The sequence below is a fragment of the Triticum urartu genome, chromosome 2A (assembly GCF_056163025.1).
Source record: "Triticum urartu cultivar PI428250 chromosome 2A, HENAU_Tu73, whole genome shotgun sequence".
Lineage (NCBI taxonomy): Eukaryota > Viridiplantae > Streptophyta > Magnoliopsida > Poales > Poaceae > Triticum > Triticum urartu.
In genome coordinates, this window is record NC_141874.1 from 6,031,191 (window position 1) to 6,046,081 (window position 14,891).

General features: G+C 49.6%; 1 protein-coding gene and 2 pseudogenes across 2 annotated transcripts; 2 read left to right on the forward strand and 1 right to left on the reverse strand.

Annotated features, from left to right (window-relative positions):
* The first annotated feature begins 3,978 nt into the window (after positions 1 to 3,978).
* On the forward strand, positions 3,979 to 4,551 carry LOC147982743 (uncharacterized; annotated as a pseudogene).
* Positions 4,552 to 5,766: 1,215 nt separating this feature from the next.
* LOC147982744 (uncharacterized) lies at positions 5,767 to 8,769 on the forward strand (annotated as a pseudogene). The gene is made up of 2 exons (XR_015614894.1): positions 5,767 to 5,881; positions 6,647 to 8,769. The product of XR_015614894.1 is annotated as an uncharacterized LOC147982744 (transcript).
* An 865-nt stretch (positions 8,770 to 9,634) lies between these two features.
* LOC147982745 (uncharacterized) lies at positions 9,635 to 10,805 on the reverse strand. Its single transcript, XM_087539338.1, has 4 exons — positions 10,416 to 10,805; positions 10,233 to 10,328; positions 10,020 to 10,145; positions 9,635 to 9,924 (listed from the first exon to the last, which is right to left on the reverse strand). Exons 1-4 carry the CDS (start codon positions 10,803 to 10,805, stop codon positions 9,763 to 9,765), a joined length of 774 nt encoding a protein of 257 aa, XP_087395464.1. The 3' UTR covers positions 9,635 to 9,762.
* Between the last annotated feature and the right edge of the window lie 4,086 nt (positions 10,806 to 14,891).

Here is a 14,891-nt window from a genome sequence, read left to right on the forward strand (position 1 = left end):
GCACCTTCGACACCGCAGAGGAGGCGGCCCGCGCGCACGACGCGGCGGCATGGCGCCTCCTGAGGCCTCGTCGGGATATGAATTTTCCCAACGTGTCGAGTCAGCGGGCGCAGGATCTGGCGCCTCTCCCGCGGCTTTTCACCGACGAGGATCATCGTGTCCACCGGAGGCGGCAGCGTCGCCTCGCCATCGCAGAGAAGGACGTGGAAGCCTTGGTGCTGTGGCGTGGAGGCTACCCGCAGGACATCGTCGACGAGCGCCAGTTCTACAAGCAATTTAGATCGGAGAGGGACGCGAGGAGGAGGGAGCGAGCCGCCTATCGGGAGGACAAGCGTTCGCGGAAGCAGGCAGCTCAACTGAAATTGAAGCTACGAGAAACGGTGGGTTGGGACTTTGAAGACGAGGCGTATGCTGACGCCTACATTCAGACATCGGAGGAGGACATTACCGAGTCGGATTCAGAAATCGACGAGTAGTGGTCTTTTCTTTTTATCTGTGTACGCTAGAATTATCTATGTATCCCTTTTTATCTGAAAAAATGGCCGGCGGCGTCGGCGACGTAGCAGGCGGGCGAGGGTGTGAATCCAATGTGCCACCGACCAGCGGGCCCGGTGAGGAAAGAGGGCGAGCGCGCGCGTCCGTCTCGTGTCCGCGCCGACGCAAATCCGGCTCAAAAATGGGCCTGGAATGGGTCGCCCGCGGACGAAAAACGGACGCGTGTCCGTTTGGGTCGGCACGTTGGGCCGACACTTTTGTCCGCGCCGACCCAAACGGACGCGGACGGACGAAATGGGTCGCCCCATTGGAGTTTCTCTTATATCTCAACCATCTGTGTCTTATGCTTTCATCCCTTGCTCGCCTTTCTCCTCAGCATCTCTCGCACATATCCATTCCCCACTTGCCTCTCTCCATGAGCCTGCCTCCGGCCAGTGCCGCGGTTTCTCCGGTGAGGCCCCCACCGGCGAGGCATCCCCTGCTCCTCTCTTCACCTCTGCTCGTCGGCCCTCCCCTTCCTACTCCCCGACGCCCCCGTGTGATGGACCATGGGTTGGCGCTTGGCGGAGGGGGAAGCATGCCGTGGATCTGCACCTGGTGGACGGGAACAGCTGCAACCGACCTGGTCGGGAGCTGCAACTGGTCTCGCCGGGAGCTGCGACGGGTGGGTGACCACGACCACGGGCAGGCAACGGGATGGATGACCGTGCCCAGACAAGTGCTACAACCACGGCGATCAGATGTTCGAACCAGCTCCTAATTGTGCTACTACAGGCGTTTTGATTTGATAGAACCATCGTCCAATTTTCAGTTTTTTTGCTATCACCGTAATATGTATTTGCTGGAACTATCAACATTTTTTGCTACCATCGTTTTTTTTGTTTTGCTGGAATCATGCCCAATTTTACTTTTTTTGCTATCATCATAATATTTTTTTGCTGGAACCATCAAGATTTTTTGCTACCATCGTTTTTTAGTTTTGCTGGAATCATGCCCAATTTTACTCTTTTTGCTACCACCATAATATTTTTTTGCTGGAACCATCAACATTTTTTGCTACCATCATTTTTTTGGTTTTGCTGGAAGCATGCCCAATTTTACTTTTTTTGCTACCACCATAATATTTTTTTGCTGGAACCATCAACATTTTTTGCTACCATCGTTTTATTTGGTTTTGTTGGTACAACGCCAAATTTTTGCATTTTTGCTACCACAGGCCTTTTGATTTGCTGGAGCGAGATTCATTTTTTGCTACCACCGGCATCTTTGATTTTTTGCTTCAACAACGTTCATTTTTCCAATTTTTGATACCAGCGTTTTCAAGTTTGTTGGAAGCAGCGCATTTTTTTGCTACAATCATTGTTTTGGATGCGAACCACGGCGTCATCACCATTGTTTCCTGGAGGGGGGTGAGGGAGAGGGGGTGAGGGGATGGGCAGCACCAGCAAGGGGCGAGCGTCGGCGGTGATTGTCGACGGCGGACGCGCGCTGCACGACGTGGAGGGGCTGCTGGGGGGAGGGAGCGACGGTGTCCCATTGGAGCCGGGCGACAACCGGCGACGAGGGAAAGGCGCCTAACTGCGCTGCGGGGGAGGGGTAGCGCGAGGCGCGACCTACTTTGAGGTATACAGCCGGCGGGGCGGGAGACTACTCGCAGAGAGGGATCGCGGTGTTGGAAGACGAAGTCATTGAAGGATGTGGGCCAGCTGGCAAAACAGACGGCTGATGACACGCTAATCGTGCGGCTGCGATGCGACCGGCCCAAACTTGGGCTGGCGCACCGGCGCCTATCAGTGCTCTAAGAAGAAATTACCTTTGGCAAATTTGTTGGTTAGTGGCAAGTAAATCAAGTAGCACGGGAAAGTAAGAAATACATACAATCGATAGGGAGGTATTTTTTCTAGAAGGAAAGACACAGACAGTCAGAAGGGAGGTACTTACCTTTTTATCTTAAGGTCAACAACGAAATTATGAGTTAAAAAAATGCACCTTATATTCTGAAATTTTATCAAAAAACAAATACACCTTACATAAAAGAAAAGAGAAAGTATTTTTTTAACTATTGATAAGTGCATCTCCAACGGCGACCCATAAATTTTTCTCCCACATCCGCCGCAGACAGGGGGACCAGTCCGTTGTGAACACTGCGGCAGGCTCTCACAGATTCTCTCCGGCATCTGCCGCAGACAGGGGGACCAGTCCATCATGAACACCGCGGCGGGCTCCCACAGATTCTCTCCCGCATCCGCCGCAGACAGGGGAACCAGTCCGTCGTGAACACCGCGATGGGCTCCAGGGAAGGGGGTAGCAGAGCAGAGCAAACCAGACCTGGCAGGCGGCGGCGGAGACAAAGATAAGCACGTCAGCGGGCGGTGCTCGACAAATTTTCGTGTTTTGACTCTTTTCTGAAACCTATTTGAGATTTGACCCTAGTTTGAAAAAAATCGAGATCTGACCTTTTTGCTACCGCCAGAGTCCATGGCGGTAGGAAACATGCTACCGCCAACCAGGCTGGCGGTAGCCTGCACACCCCTACCGCCAAGGTGCTTGGCGGTAGGCACGAGCACGCACTGTGTTCAATACTTAGGAGGTTTTTGGCGGTAGGGCATGCAACCCTACCGCCAGGGACCTTGGCGGTAGGGTATAGGCTGTTATACCCTACCGCCATGGTCCCTGACGGTAGTTCAATACTTAAGGATCAGATCTCAAAATTTTATCAAACTAGGGTCAAATCTCGAATAGATTTCAGAAAAAAATCAAAACACGAAATTTAGCCGCGGTGCTCATGTTCTGCTCTTCACAGTTCCCTTTTCACAACATTTGTTGTGCAGCCGGAGACTCACTTAAGAGAAGAGCCGTTCCGGACCCGCGTGAACAACAATGATTATTTTATAAGAACACTATTAACAAATTCAAACAGGGGCCTCTTCGGAGCCCCTCGCTCCCAGAGCTGCAGTTGAAAATTGCGTAGCAAGAAAACAAGTGGTCCACGGATTCTATGATTTTGCAAAGCTGGTGGATTGTCGAACAGCTCCCAAATCTGAAGAAAAAAGATTGATGACAAACATAAACGTGAGTTATTGAGATGACCTTTTCTATTGAGATTGATGAAGTCTCCACGTCTCCCTCACTAAACATATATCACCTAAAGTCATAAAATAAATTCAGGAAAATACAAACCATGAATCCTCTTAAGAGCATCTCCAACAACGGCGTCAAAAGACGCGTGCGGGGTAAACTGGCACCATAGCGCGTGCGGGACGTTTCCACGCGCTCCAGTAAAGGTGGAAAGTAGCGCGCGCGGAAAACGATTGCGCGCGCGGGAGAGAAAGCGGGCGGTCGCACGCTAGATTCGATGCACCACTTCTGGCGCGCCTATAAATTGCGACGCTCGTCACGCGGCCTCCCATCCCTATCCGCACTGCCACGCGCGCTCTCGACGCTTCCTCTGCCGCTTCCCCGCCCCGCCACCACCGCGCCACCATGCCGCCGCGCCGTCGAGGATCTTCGGGCTACCGCGACGTCCACGAGCGCCCCTCCGGCGCCTACTGCGCTGAGATCCGGTCCGGCGACGTCCGGCTCGGCCTCGACACGTTCGATACCACGCACGAGGCCGGCCACGCGTACGACGCGGCGGCGTGGCGCCTAGAGAGGCCTCGCACGCAGATGAACTTCCACGACGTCTACACGCGCGAGTAGGTGCAGGCCGTCGCCCCTCCTCCTCGTCTTATCACGGACCTGGACCACGAGGAGCACCGTCGGCGGCAGCGCCGCCTCCTCATTGCCGAGGAGGGCGAGCGAGCCATGGCGGAGTACCGCCGGTGCCACCCGGTGGACGTCGCCAACGAGCGCGCCTTCTGGACGGAGAGGACGGCAAAGCGCCGCGCGGAGCGGGCGAACAGGCGTCGGCGGAAGGCACTGGCCATATCGCAGTGCGATCTCGTTAACTCCGGTGGGAAGTCGTTCTTCTCGTCGGACAATGATCGTTGGGATGACGTGTGGCTCTCTACCTCGGACAACGCCAGCAAGGGTGATGATGAGGACGACTCGGAGTAGTTCTAGTTGCACCGTAGTTTTTATCTAGTTGCACCGTAATTTTTATTATGTAGTTGCACCGTTGTTCTTTTTATCTATCTATGCTATGAACTATGTAAAATATCTATGTATCGTTTTATCTATGCTATGAACTATGTATCAGTTTTTATCAATGAACAAAATATCTATGCACCGTAGTCTGAAGTGTTTATGCGGAAGCGCACCCGCTACATTTTAGCGCGCCTGCTGGAGCTACGTGCGCGCGCTACATTTTACCGTGGCTGCTGGAGCCAGCGCTTCCCGCCGCGCCAAACCAGACGATCGGCGCGCTGCAAATTGGTTTTTAGCGCGTCGCGCATTAGGCGGTCTAATCTATAGCCGCTGGCGGTGATCAATGGAAAGATAACAGTATCCAGTTTTGGTATACAAAACACCAGCGACCCACGAGACCACGACCATAACAGAAACAGGAAACAAGATGCTCGACTCAAAACACCTACGGGCCAAAAGCCTGATAACACCTTTGTCATCACCCACAGCCAAAAGGGCACCAAGTTCGCAGAATACACCATTAGACAGCAACAAGAGAAAAAACACCCAGCAAAACAAGACCGTCGCACGTGAGAGAGAACTATATATGCTGGATATTCACCACCTCGAATCATCAGGCTCCACTGAAACATCCAGGAACTTCAAGCCGCCAAGCCCAGAGACACGGCCCGATCACATCACACAAGGATCGACGTTCGCTCGCAGCTGATTCGACAGAGATTTACGTTGCTTCACTCAGCACTGCCTTCACAGCAATACCTTCTTCATTCTTCAGCAAACCTGTCCAGTAAGATAAGAACGAGCAAGCGGTAAAGATGCATGGTTTCAATCCGAGTGCGCATCACATGGTTCTCAAAGATGACTTTATTCTGAGTACACCAAATCCCCCAACAAATAGCAGCCACGCATGCAGGGTATGTAAAAACATTCCCCTCCAGGTAAGAAGGCATACAGCCAGCCAAGAAATACTCTGCCATAAACTATTGAGACGTCCCTTACATAGCAAGCAATTCCCAGGGCATCTAGTTTACCACTCACTACTCGTACAAGAAAGGAACAGAATCCATGCATACATTGTCTAAATATAAGAGAAAGGAATAAAGGCCCTAGCTTGCAGCCCCTGCTAGGCATCTCATCTTATCTCCTCTCCTCTCATATATTGCACATATGTATATATGGTGACTTGGAGGAAACCGTTATGGTCTGGATATGATCAGATATGATGATATAGGCACACATAAAACCCCTCCCAAAAAAAAAAGTCCACGAACGCATGCGAGGTACTACTCGGAGTCAGCAGGTATCCCTTGATGTGCCAGTTCCAGTGATTTTTTCGAGCAACCAGTTCCAGTAATTTTCACATACTAGTACATTATATTTTGCTAGGTTTGTGCTGAGCATCAAGTAATTCAAGACCCAAATTGCATCAACAAGGTCATAATCATACGAATAAGAGTGAATTTTGGTTTTTACCCCTATACTTTTAGGCCCTCTTCGATTCAAAGGATTTCTAAAGGAATTTTGGAGGATCCTAATCTTTAGGAATTTTTCCGACATGGGTTGTTTGATTCATAGGATTACAATCCATAGGGATTTTCCCATAGGATTCAACTAGTTTTCATAGGAAAATTTCCATCCACTCCAACCTCATGTGAAGAATCCAATGTTTTTCCGGTGCACAATCAAACACTCATACTAATCCTGTAGGATCGAAGATGACATGCCACTCTATTCCTCTGTTTTTCCTATTCCTGCGTTTTACAAATCCTGCGAATCAAAGAGGCCCAAATTAAGGTGCCACCTTGGATTTAGGGGTAGATAGTCAGTGGAAATATGTGATCCCAATCCAGTTGCTGCATTTAATCCATTCTCAACTGCACATTTGTATGTCCAAACAGCTCCTAAACGGATTGCAAGAATTTTTCGAAAAAAACGATACCTGGTGTATAATTTGACAAAAGTACTTTAGTCGTCATGAATTAATTCTCTGCTATCCAGCGTACGTTATTTTCTTGGTTATAAATAGGCTACCTAAGCTAGCTAGCTGATTGCACCTAATTTGCAGATACCGCTGATGTGCGTGCAGTTGCAAATCTAGATCGAGAGAGCTAGCTAACCAGCATTGGTCCGATCAAGCTAGAGTACTTGTGTCCATGGCAGAAGCTTCAATGCACACTACTGTTATGCAAGTATTCAGCAGTTTGGAAATCCATGCATTGATTCTCTTGAGCTTTGCCCTGCAACTATTCCTCTTCTTCTCGGGCGGCCTTCGGCGCCGCCACTGCCATATGCTGCTTACGACCTCAATATGGCTGTCTTACCTGTCAGCTGATTTCATCGCGGCATATGCGCTGGGCTACCTTTCACGCCAGTTGTCTTGCGGGCACCTTTCCTTCTTATCCACCTCGGAGGGCAGGACACCGTGACAGCCTTTTCATTGGAGGACAATGAGTTGTGGTTGAGGCACCTGCTGAACCTGCTAGGCCAAGCATGCCTGGTCATGTATGTGTTGTGGAAGTCGGTGGCATTGGCACACTACCACTTGTTATCCCGGCTGCATTTCTATTTGTTGCCGGGATCATCAAGTACGGAGAGAGGATTTGGGCACTCAAGTTGGGGAGCCAGAAAGGCCTGAGGACCTCCACTAGCGGAGAAGCAAAGAAGGCATCCCTGGAAGTAGAGGGCAGTGAACAATATGTGCAGACATATCAAGCAATTATCAAGTATGCTGCTCTTCACACCAAGGGAGCCGTGCGGGGTATATTCGCTGGACAGGATCTCTATGACATGGACCTGCAAAGTCGTAGTAAATTTCGAGATTTACATAGGTATGATATGGAGTATGTACAAGACAAGTTCAAGATAGCAGAGATTGAGCTTAGTATAATGTACGACAGCCTCTTCACGAAATCCCGGGTGATTCAAACAACGGCCGGCGCCATCCTTCGGTGTGTCTCCCTCGCCTCCACAGTGGTTGCCTTTGTGCTTTACGTCAAGATGATGATGAGTGGTAGTGTCGATGCTGAGCAAACGGCGGTTGCATACAAGGACGACTACAGAAGAAGTGGAATTGATGCTGCCATCACCCATGCATTATTTGTTGGAACATTTTTCCTCGAAGCTTGCTCGATCTTCATCGTGATGATGTCGCCGTGGGAGTGGCCATTCTTGGAAGCTCGAGCTGGATGGTATAGTCGTGTGCTGCTCAACCGAGTGGCATGGCCAATCTTCATGAAGATCCAACCAGAGACCAAGCCATGGTGGTCAAACTCAATGGGGCAGTACAACTTGTTTAGCTCCAGCAGGAGCATGTCAGCTGAAGGCCACAGGTGGTGGAATAGAACCATCAGAATGGCAAAGAAGATGGCAGGCGTGTTTGGAGCTACTGATGTGTGGAACAAGGTAAACAACACCAAGCACACCCAAGTCACGAGGGAGATCAAGGATCTCATCCACGACTCATTAGGCCTTGTAGACCTTGTGTTTGGGCAACCTCAATCCATCCGTGTTCCAAGGAATTATAAAGTACTACTGTCTCTCTCCTTCGAGCATGCCTTGTTGACGCTACACCTTTGGACAGACGAGGTGCTACAGAAGGCGGCCAAGTCGACAATGGTGATGAATAGCATTCGCACCACCCAAGACCAAGAGGCAGCACGGCAGCAATGTCTTATGGATACCTGCAAGAGGCTATCTGACTACATGGTGTACCTGATGGTGACGCACCCTGCCATGCTAGCTACCCATCAGCACCAACGTGCAGGATCTACTGGCGAAGGCCTCACAGTGGGCCAATGATGCATCCAGCATCGAGGATATTTTATGTAAATTTGGTATAGTATTTTCTTCTAGTTTCTGGCACTCGCAAATGGGGTGCCGGAAAGCCAAAGGGGTATCCACGCGGAGCTTGAGAAACTGGAGCAGTTGTGGGTGAGGATGCTGGTGTACGCAGCCGGAAAATGCCGGCCGGAAGAGCATGCCCGAAGGCTGAGTGCTGGGGGAGAGCTCATCACCTTCGCCTGGATGCTCTTGGCGCATCGGGGAATGGGAGACGTGCAGCACAGAGTCAGTCTTTTCTCAGGACAAACCGTCCCAGGAGCAAATCTTTTGGAATTTGAGACATCTGCAAATTAAGATGGATCGATCAGGAGTTAGCTCACTACTTACTCGGCTCAATTACTTGCCTACTAGCCTCTGTTGTATCGTCGTCTATACATTTATGAGTACTACAGTTAGTGCCGCTGTATTTCCTTAAACAGCTAATACCGTCCCTCTTTATTTGATACCTAGCACTACCGGACTCGCGGTCTATGCCTACGGCCAAGGGCCGTCGGTATAGATCTATGCCTACGGCTGCCGTCGGCATTGACCCGTCAGCGTAGATATCGTCAGCGTAGTCTTGTCAGACCGTCGGCGTAGTATAGCCGTCGGCATAGGGACCTATGCCGACGGCTGGGGTTAGCCGTCGGCATAGTTTAGCCGTCGGCAGTGTTTTTCCGTCTGACGGCAACGGACGGCGCCGTCAAAAGCGCTGACGAGTCATGGGACACCATGTGGCAGAGGTACGCCGACGGCTTGGCCGTCGGCATAGGTAGAAATCTATGCCGACGGCCTAGCCGTCGGCGTACCTCTGCCACGTGGCGTCCCGTGGTGCTCCTGGTGGCAGTGCTTTGCCGTAGGCATAGATGGAATCTATGCCGACGGCTTTGCCGTAGGCATAGTCCTGCCACGTGTCTTTCCCTGGTTTCTCCTGGCGGCAGGGCTATGCCTACGGCAATGCCGTCGGCATAGATTTTCATTTATGCCGACGGCTTTGCCGTAGGCATAGATCTGCCACGTGGCAAGCCCTGGTAACTCCTGGGCTTATATATGCCGACGGCTTTGCCGTAGGCATAGTTTTTTTTATTTTTTTTATTTTCTCTGTTTTCTCTTTTTCAATTCATTTGACAGCATTTTAAAGCAGAATAATATGGAATTATGCAGAAATATGACAGTTCATCATCTAAACATACTCAAGTTCATCATCATCATCTAAACATACTCAAGTTCATCATCATCATCTAAAGATCATCACCGGCGGAAGTTCATGAACATAAAAGTAGTGCAAGACATGGAACATCATAAAAGTAGCAACATGAAAGGCATGGCACGACGGCCACATGCACGGAATCATCATCGACATCAAGCAAGACCACCTCCGCCAAAACCACCACCAAGACCACCTCCGCCAAAACCACCACCACCACCAAGACCACCTCCGCCAAAACCGCCACCGCGACCACCATCACTCTGCCAGATCGGAGTGACTGGGGTCGACGGAGCAGTAGTCGAGCCACCGGTCCCCTACATGTTTCAGAAAAGATTCTAACAGTAAATATGATATGATAGTATTGAATGAACGAGAACTAGTTTGCCAGTAGTTAGGCAAATGTACTAACCGGACCATCACTGCCTAGTGCCACCCATTCATCGAACGTGGGCACGTGTGGGGGTTCTCCCGCAGGTGGTGGTGGGGGTCCCATTTGTGGTGGATCCGTGTGGTTACTCCAAGACGCCAACATAGCCTGGATGTTAGTTAAACAAGCAAACTAGAAGGTCAGAAGGAATGAAAGTGCAAAAATTTAGCTTGGTTTTAAGAGGGCAAAACTAACCGCCATCATCTGACGGTTGTAATCATCATTTACCTTCACTCGTTGCAAGTACTCTCGCACCTCGAGATTCCTATGCTCGACAAAGGCCTTATATGCCTACATAATTTAGGTTGTTTCTAAGTGAGCAATGCTGAAAATGAACTGAGAATGCTAGAGAGAAAAAGATAAAGGGGAAGTACTTACAGCATGCTGGCGGGCTAAGGGAGTTTGTGAACGCCCCGTACTCTCTAACTGGCTCGGGTTGGTAGACCGAAGCCGTGTGTACGAGATCGAAGGAGTTATCAAGCCATCGAAACACGGATACCGGCCATGTGACTTCCCCTGGATGGCCACCACCGCCGTGTCGTCGATCTGAGACTGGGCGACCTCAGGAACAGGAACATCCGGATGCAACTTCTGATAGTGCTGAGTGTAAGACTCCAGGTGCTCCTCGGTCTTGCCGTAGTACTGGCTCTCGCCCTCCTTGGGATGACTCCGCTCGTGGGCCAGCTTCCACGACTCAATGTCTGAGAGCGGCCTCTTCAACTTGTCCTCCTGCAACGTCAAACAGAAGTTAGCCATACATAAGAACATGACGGTAAAGAAGAACAAAAATGCATCATGAATATAGATATACCTTCATGGCCTTGAAGCCCCAGTGGTTCCTGTTTCCTTGGCCATGTGTCCCGTCTTTTCCACGGTTAGCCCGGGCCTTGATGCTCTTGGCAACAAACTCTGCATCGTCGCCGAACCACCTATCCACCAAACTCTCCCATCTGTCATGCCTTCCATAGCACCAACGAGGAACAACCTATGCAAATTTTGGAAGCATGACATGTGAGCACGAAACATATAGTTGAATGCTTGAAACAATGATAAGTTAGTAATAGTTACCATCATGAACTGCTCCCTGTTCAAGGTAAGTCGTTGCCTCTGCGCTTGAGTTTTGGTCATCTTTTGTTGCGGGTAGATGTGGTAGTACTGCGAGACGGCAACCCAGCGCACCTCGTACTGCAACTGATGAGCTTTCTTCTTCGCAGTCGCAAGCAAGACCACGTCGGCTCTGGCCTTGTGCTCGTCAAGAACTCTATAGAGTTGCTGCAATCATGCATAAACCAGAAGCAAACAAGGCATGAGTTGAGTGATTCAATGATAAACTATGAACGAAAATGAAGACAAGTGATTCAGAAGAGAACTTACCCAAAATTTGGTGATCACGGCCTTAGCGGCCGTCCCGTACTCCGCGTTGCTGCAAGCCTCATAGTGGGCCCAGCTCGTGGCCAAAACCCGCAGCTGCGGGTCCCTGTCTGGCCGCGGGCAGAATAGGCCAGGCCAAAACTCCTTCAACAGGACAGTGATAAGGCCATTCGGTTTACGGCCCTTTCCGCGAAGGATCCAGTTTCTGCAGAAGAATCAAATGATTGCCATGTGTACAATAAGAAAATGTTGTCATGTGTTGAAAATATGATTGAGAGGCACTTACTCTGTCCCCACAGGTTCAATGAGCCACTTGTGCTCCTCGATAGAAGGTGGTGTAGGTAGTCCGGCATTACCACGCAGCCACCCCTGCGGAGCACCCGGTGGCAAGTCACCCCACAACTCGGGATCAACATCCCCTCCACCCTCCTCGCCCTCCTCCTCACCCTCCTCCTCGGCCTCCTCCTCCTTGCCCTCCTCCTCCTCACCATCAGGAACATACTCCTCCTCCTCAGACTCAGAAGGTGCCTCTGTATAGGAGGGCATCGAAGAAGACCCTCCTATTTCGGACACGGCCCGGAGTTTTTTGCCCTGGCTGCCTCTCCCCCCACCTCCTCCTCCTCTAGGGGCTCTCCCCCCACCACCTCCTCCTCTAGGGTCTCCTCCCCCGACCCCTCCACCTCCCTGTGAGGTGTCATCCTCGCGTAGTCGGGAGGGAACCTTGTGGGCTCGTCCACTCCGAGTAGTCCTTTGAATTTAGTGAGGAAACTGGCGCCGCTGGACTTGCCCATGATTAGCAAACCTGCATTGAGAAGAGAATAAACAATTAGTAAGGATATCAATTAAACAAGCATACAGGAAAAACATTAATACCAGAAGAGCACATTAAGCATACTATTGTAATGATCATTAAAAGAACTTACATTTTCTAGAACCCATATGAATCATCACTATTGTAATCTATTTGTGGACCGGTCTCATCATCACTATCACGCATATCTTCTTCGTTGTCTGACGGACGTGGAGGCTCTTCCTCATCGTCAGCGTCTTCATTTAACTTTTCAAGCATAATTATGTCTCTTTGATTCACAACTGCCTCACCATCAATCCGTGCATCGTCGTCGTTTGGGTCCAGGTCAACATAACCCAAGTCACCATCCTCGTTGTTTCGGACCACGTCATCATGTTCCTCTTGATAGAACACTCCCTCGTATGTCATGGGGTTTATGTTGTAGTAATCATCATCGTTCGGGTCCGGTAGCTTACCATGCGGCGACACCTTGAACACAACTTCCCAACCCTTTAGGTACTCTTTCTGGCATGGGTAAGGCAGATAATATACTTGTGTGGCCTGGGTAGCGGCGATAAAGAGATCAGCTCCGACATAGACGGTTGATGGTTTAACTTCGACTAAACCAACAGAAGGCGTATGTCTCAGACCCTTTTTGGGGTCGAACCATCGGCATTTGAACACAGTGAGACTTAGGTGTTCGCGGCCACGTTTGAATGTAAGCTCGTATATTTTTCCTACCCTTCCGTAGTAATCTACTTTATTATCTCCTTCAGTGAAGACTCCGGTATTTATGGTTTTGGGATCAGGCCGACTGTTCTGGTGCTCCTCTGTATGGAAGCGATACCCATTCACATCATACTTTTGGCATGTCATGACGACAGGGTCAAAACCCATGGAAACCCATCTCAATTATTCATCCATTGATTCGGTCAGATCATTTCCCTACAAGTTTAATTGAAATTATAGGGTGCATGAGTTTAATTGAAATAGGTAATAGGGAAGTGTGAAAAATTACTTTCTCCATGAACCACGCAACGAAATTTTTCCTTCCATCAGCACCCTTTCGGAGAAGAGCAAGTGCCTCCGCTTCAGTAGGAGGCAGCATTCCCGTCCATTCTTCTTCGATGAATCGACTACAATAAGAAAAGCGGTATAAGAACTAGGCAAAGTGAACATAACGAATTGACTAAAAGAATGGTGCAAAGGTATTACCTCATCCACTCATCCTCAACTTCCTTGATGTTGTGCAAGATATAAAACATGACATCCTCCCACTCATCTCGTGGCATGAGATAAGGTTTCGAGCATCCAGCCCTACCACCTTGCCCGATGAATAGAGGCAACTTGGGTTTATACTTGGGTTCTTCTGTATTGTATCGAGACACCTTATTGTGCAACGTGGGAACATGGTCCGGATAGTAGGCTGTCCTGAGGTCTGCCACCTCCTCTAGGATAACTGCCTCAGCTATGGAAGCTTCAATCTTAGCTTTGTTTCCACATTTCTGTCTCAGATGCTTGTTCTGTCTCTCAGGGCCGTACTGCCAACGATTCTGCACAGGGCCCCCCAACAATACCTCGTTCGGGAGGTGCAAAATGAGATGTCTCGTCGGAGTAAAGAAGCCTGGCGGGAAGATCTTCTCTAGCTTGCATATCAACTCCGGCGCCTTCTTATGCATTTCTTTTATCTTCTCAGGACATACTTCTTTAGCACAAAGCGTGCAGAAGAAATGGCTTAACTCCGCAAGCACACGCCAGACATGCTCGGGAACATAGCCCCGAACCATCACCGGCATAATCCGCTCAATCCATACATGATAGTCATGACTCTTGAGCCCGGTCACTTTGCCCGTTGAAAGATTGACCCCCTTACTTATATTCGACGCATAACCATCAGTGAACTTCACGATGTGTTTCAGCCACTTGAATGCCTCCATCTTATGATCCTTTTTAAGTATGAAGTCAGCATCTGGCTTGAACCAAGATTTTCGACTGCCTGTGGGAGGCTGCATGTGTAGACGTGGTCTATCACAAATATTCTGTTGATCAACTCTAGCATTAACATTATCCTTTGTCTTATCAGGAATGTTGAGGATCATGTGAAAAAGGGACTCTGTGACATTCTTTTCGGTGTGCATCACGTCTATGTTGTATGGAAGTTTGAGGTCCTTAAAATAGGGAAGTTGCATGAAGGGGGTAATGTGAGTCCAGTTGTGTGTCTCACCATATCCTTCAATTTTTTCCCTTTACCTTTTCCTTTGCCCTCGCCCTCGTCTTCACCTGTGGCTTTGCCTTTGCCTTTTCCTTTGCCTTTCCCTTCACCGGCAGGCTTAAGAGCTTTTAGTTGAGCAAGCACATCCGCACCAGAAAACATTGGAATCTCGTTTACTTCATGGACAACTTTGCCTTTTGTGAAGTTCTTCTTGTCTTCCCTATCAGGATGATCTGGAGGGAGGAACTGTCGATGCAGGTCAAATGCAACATACTTGCCATCCTTCTTCAGCCAAATGAAAATCAAGGCCTGCATGCACACTGGGCAAGGCATCTTTCCACTTGTACACCATCCGCAGAACAGGGCATAACCGGGAAAGTCATGCATGCAATATTGTAGCCAAACTTTCATCAAGAAATTTTTCTGCAGATGTTGGTCGTATGTCAACCTCGGAAAGTACCAAGAATGGTGCAAATCATCC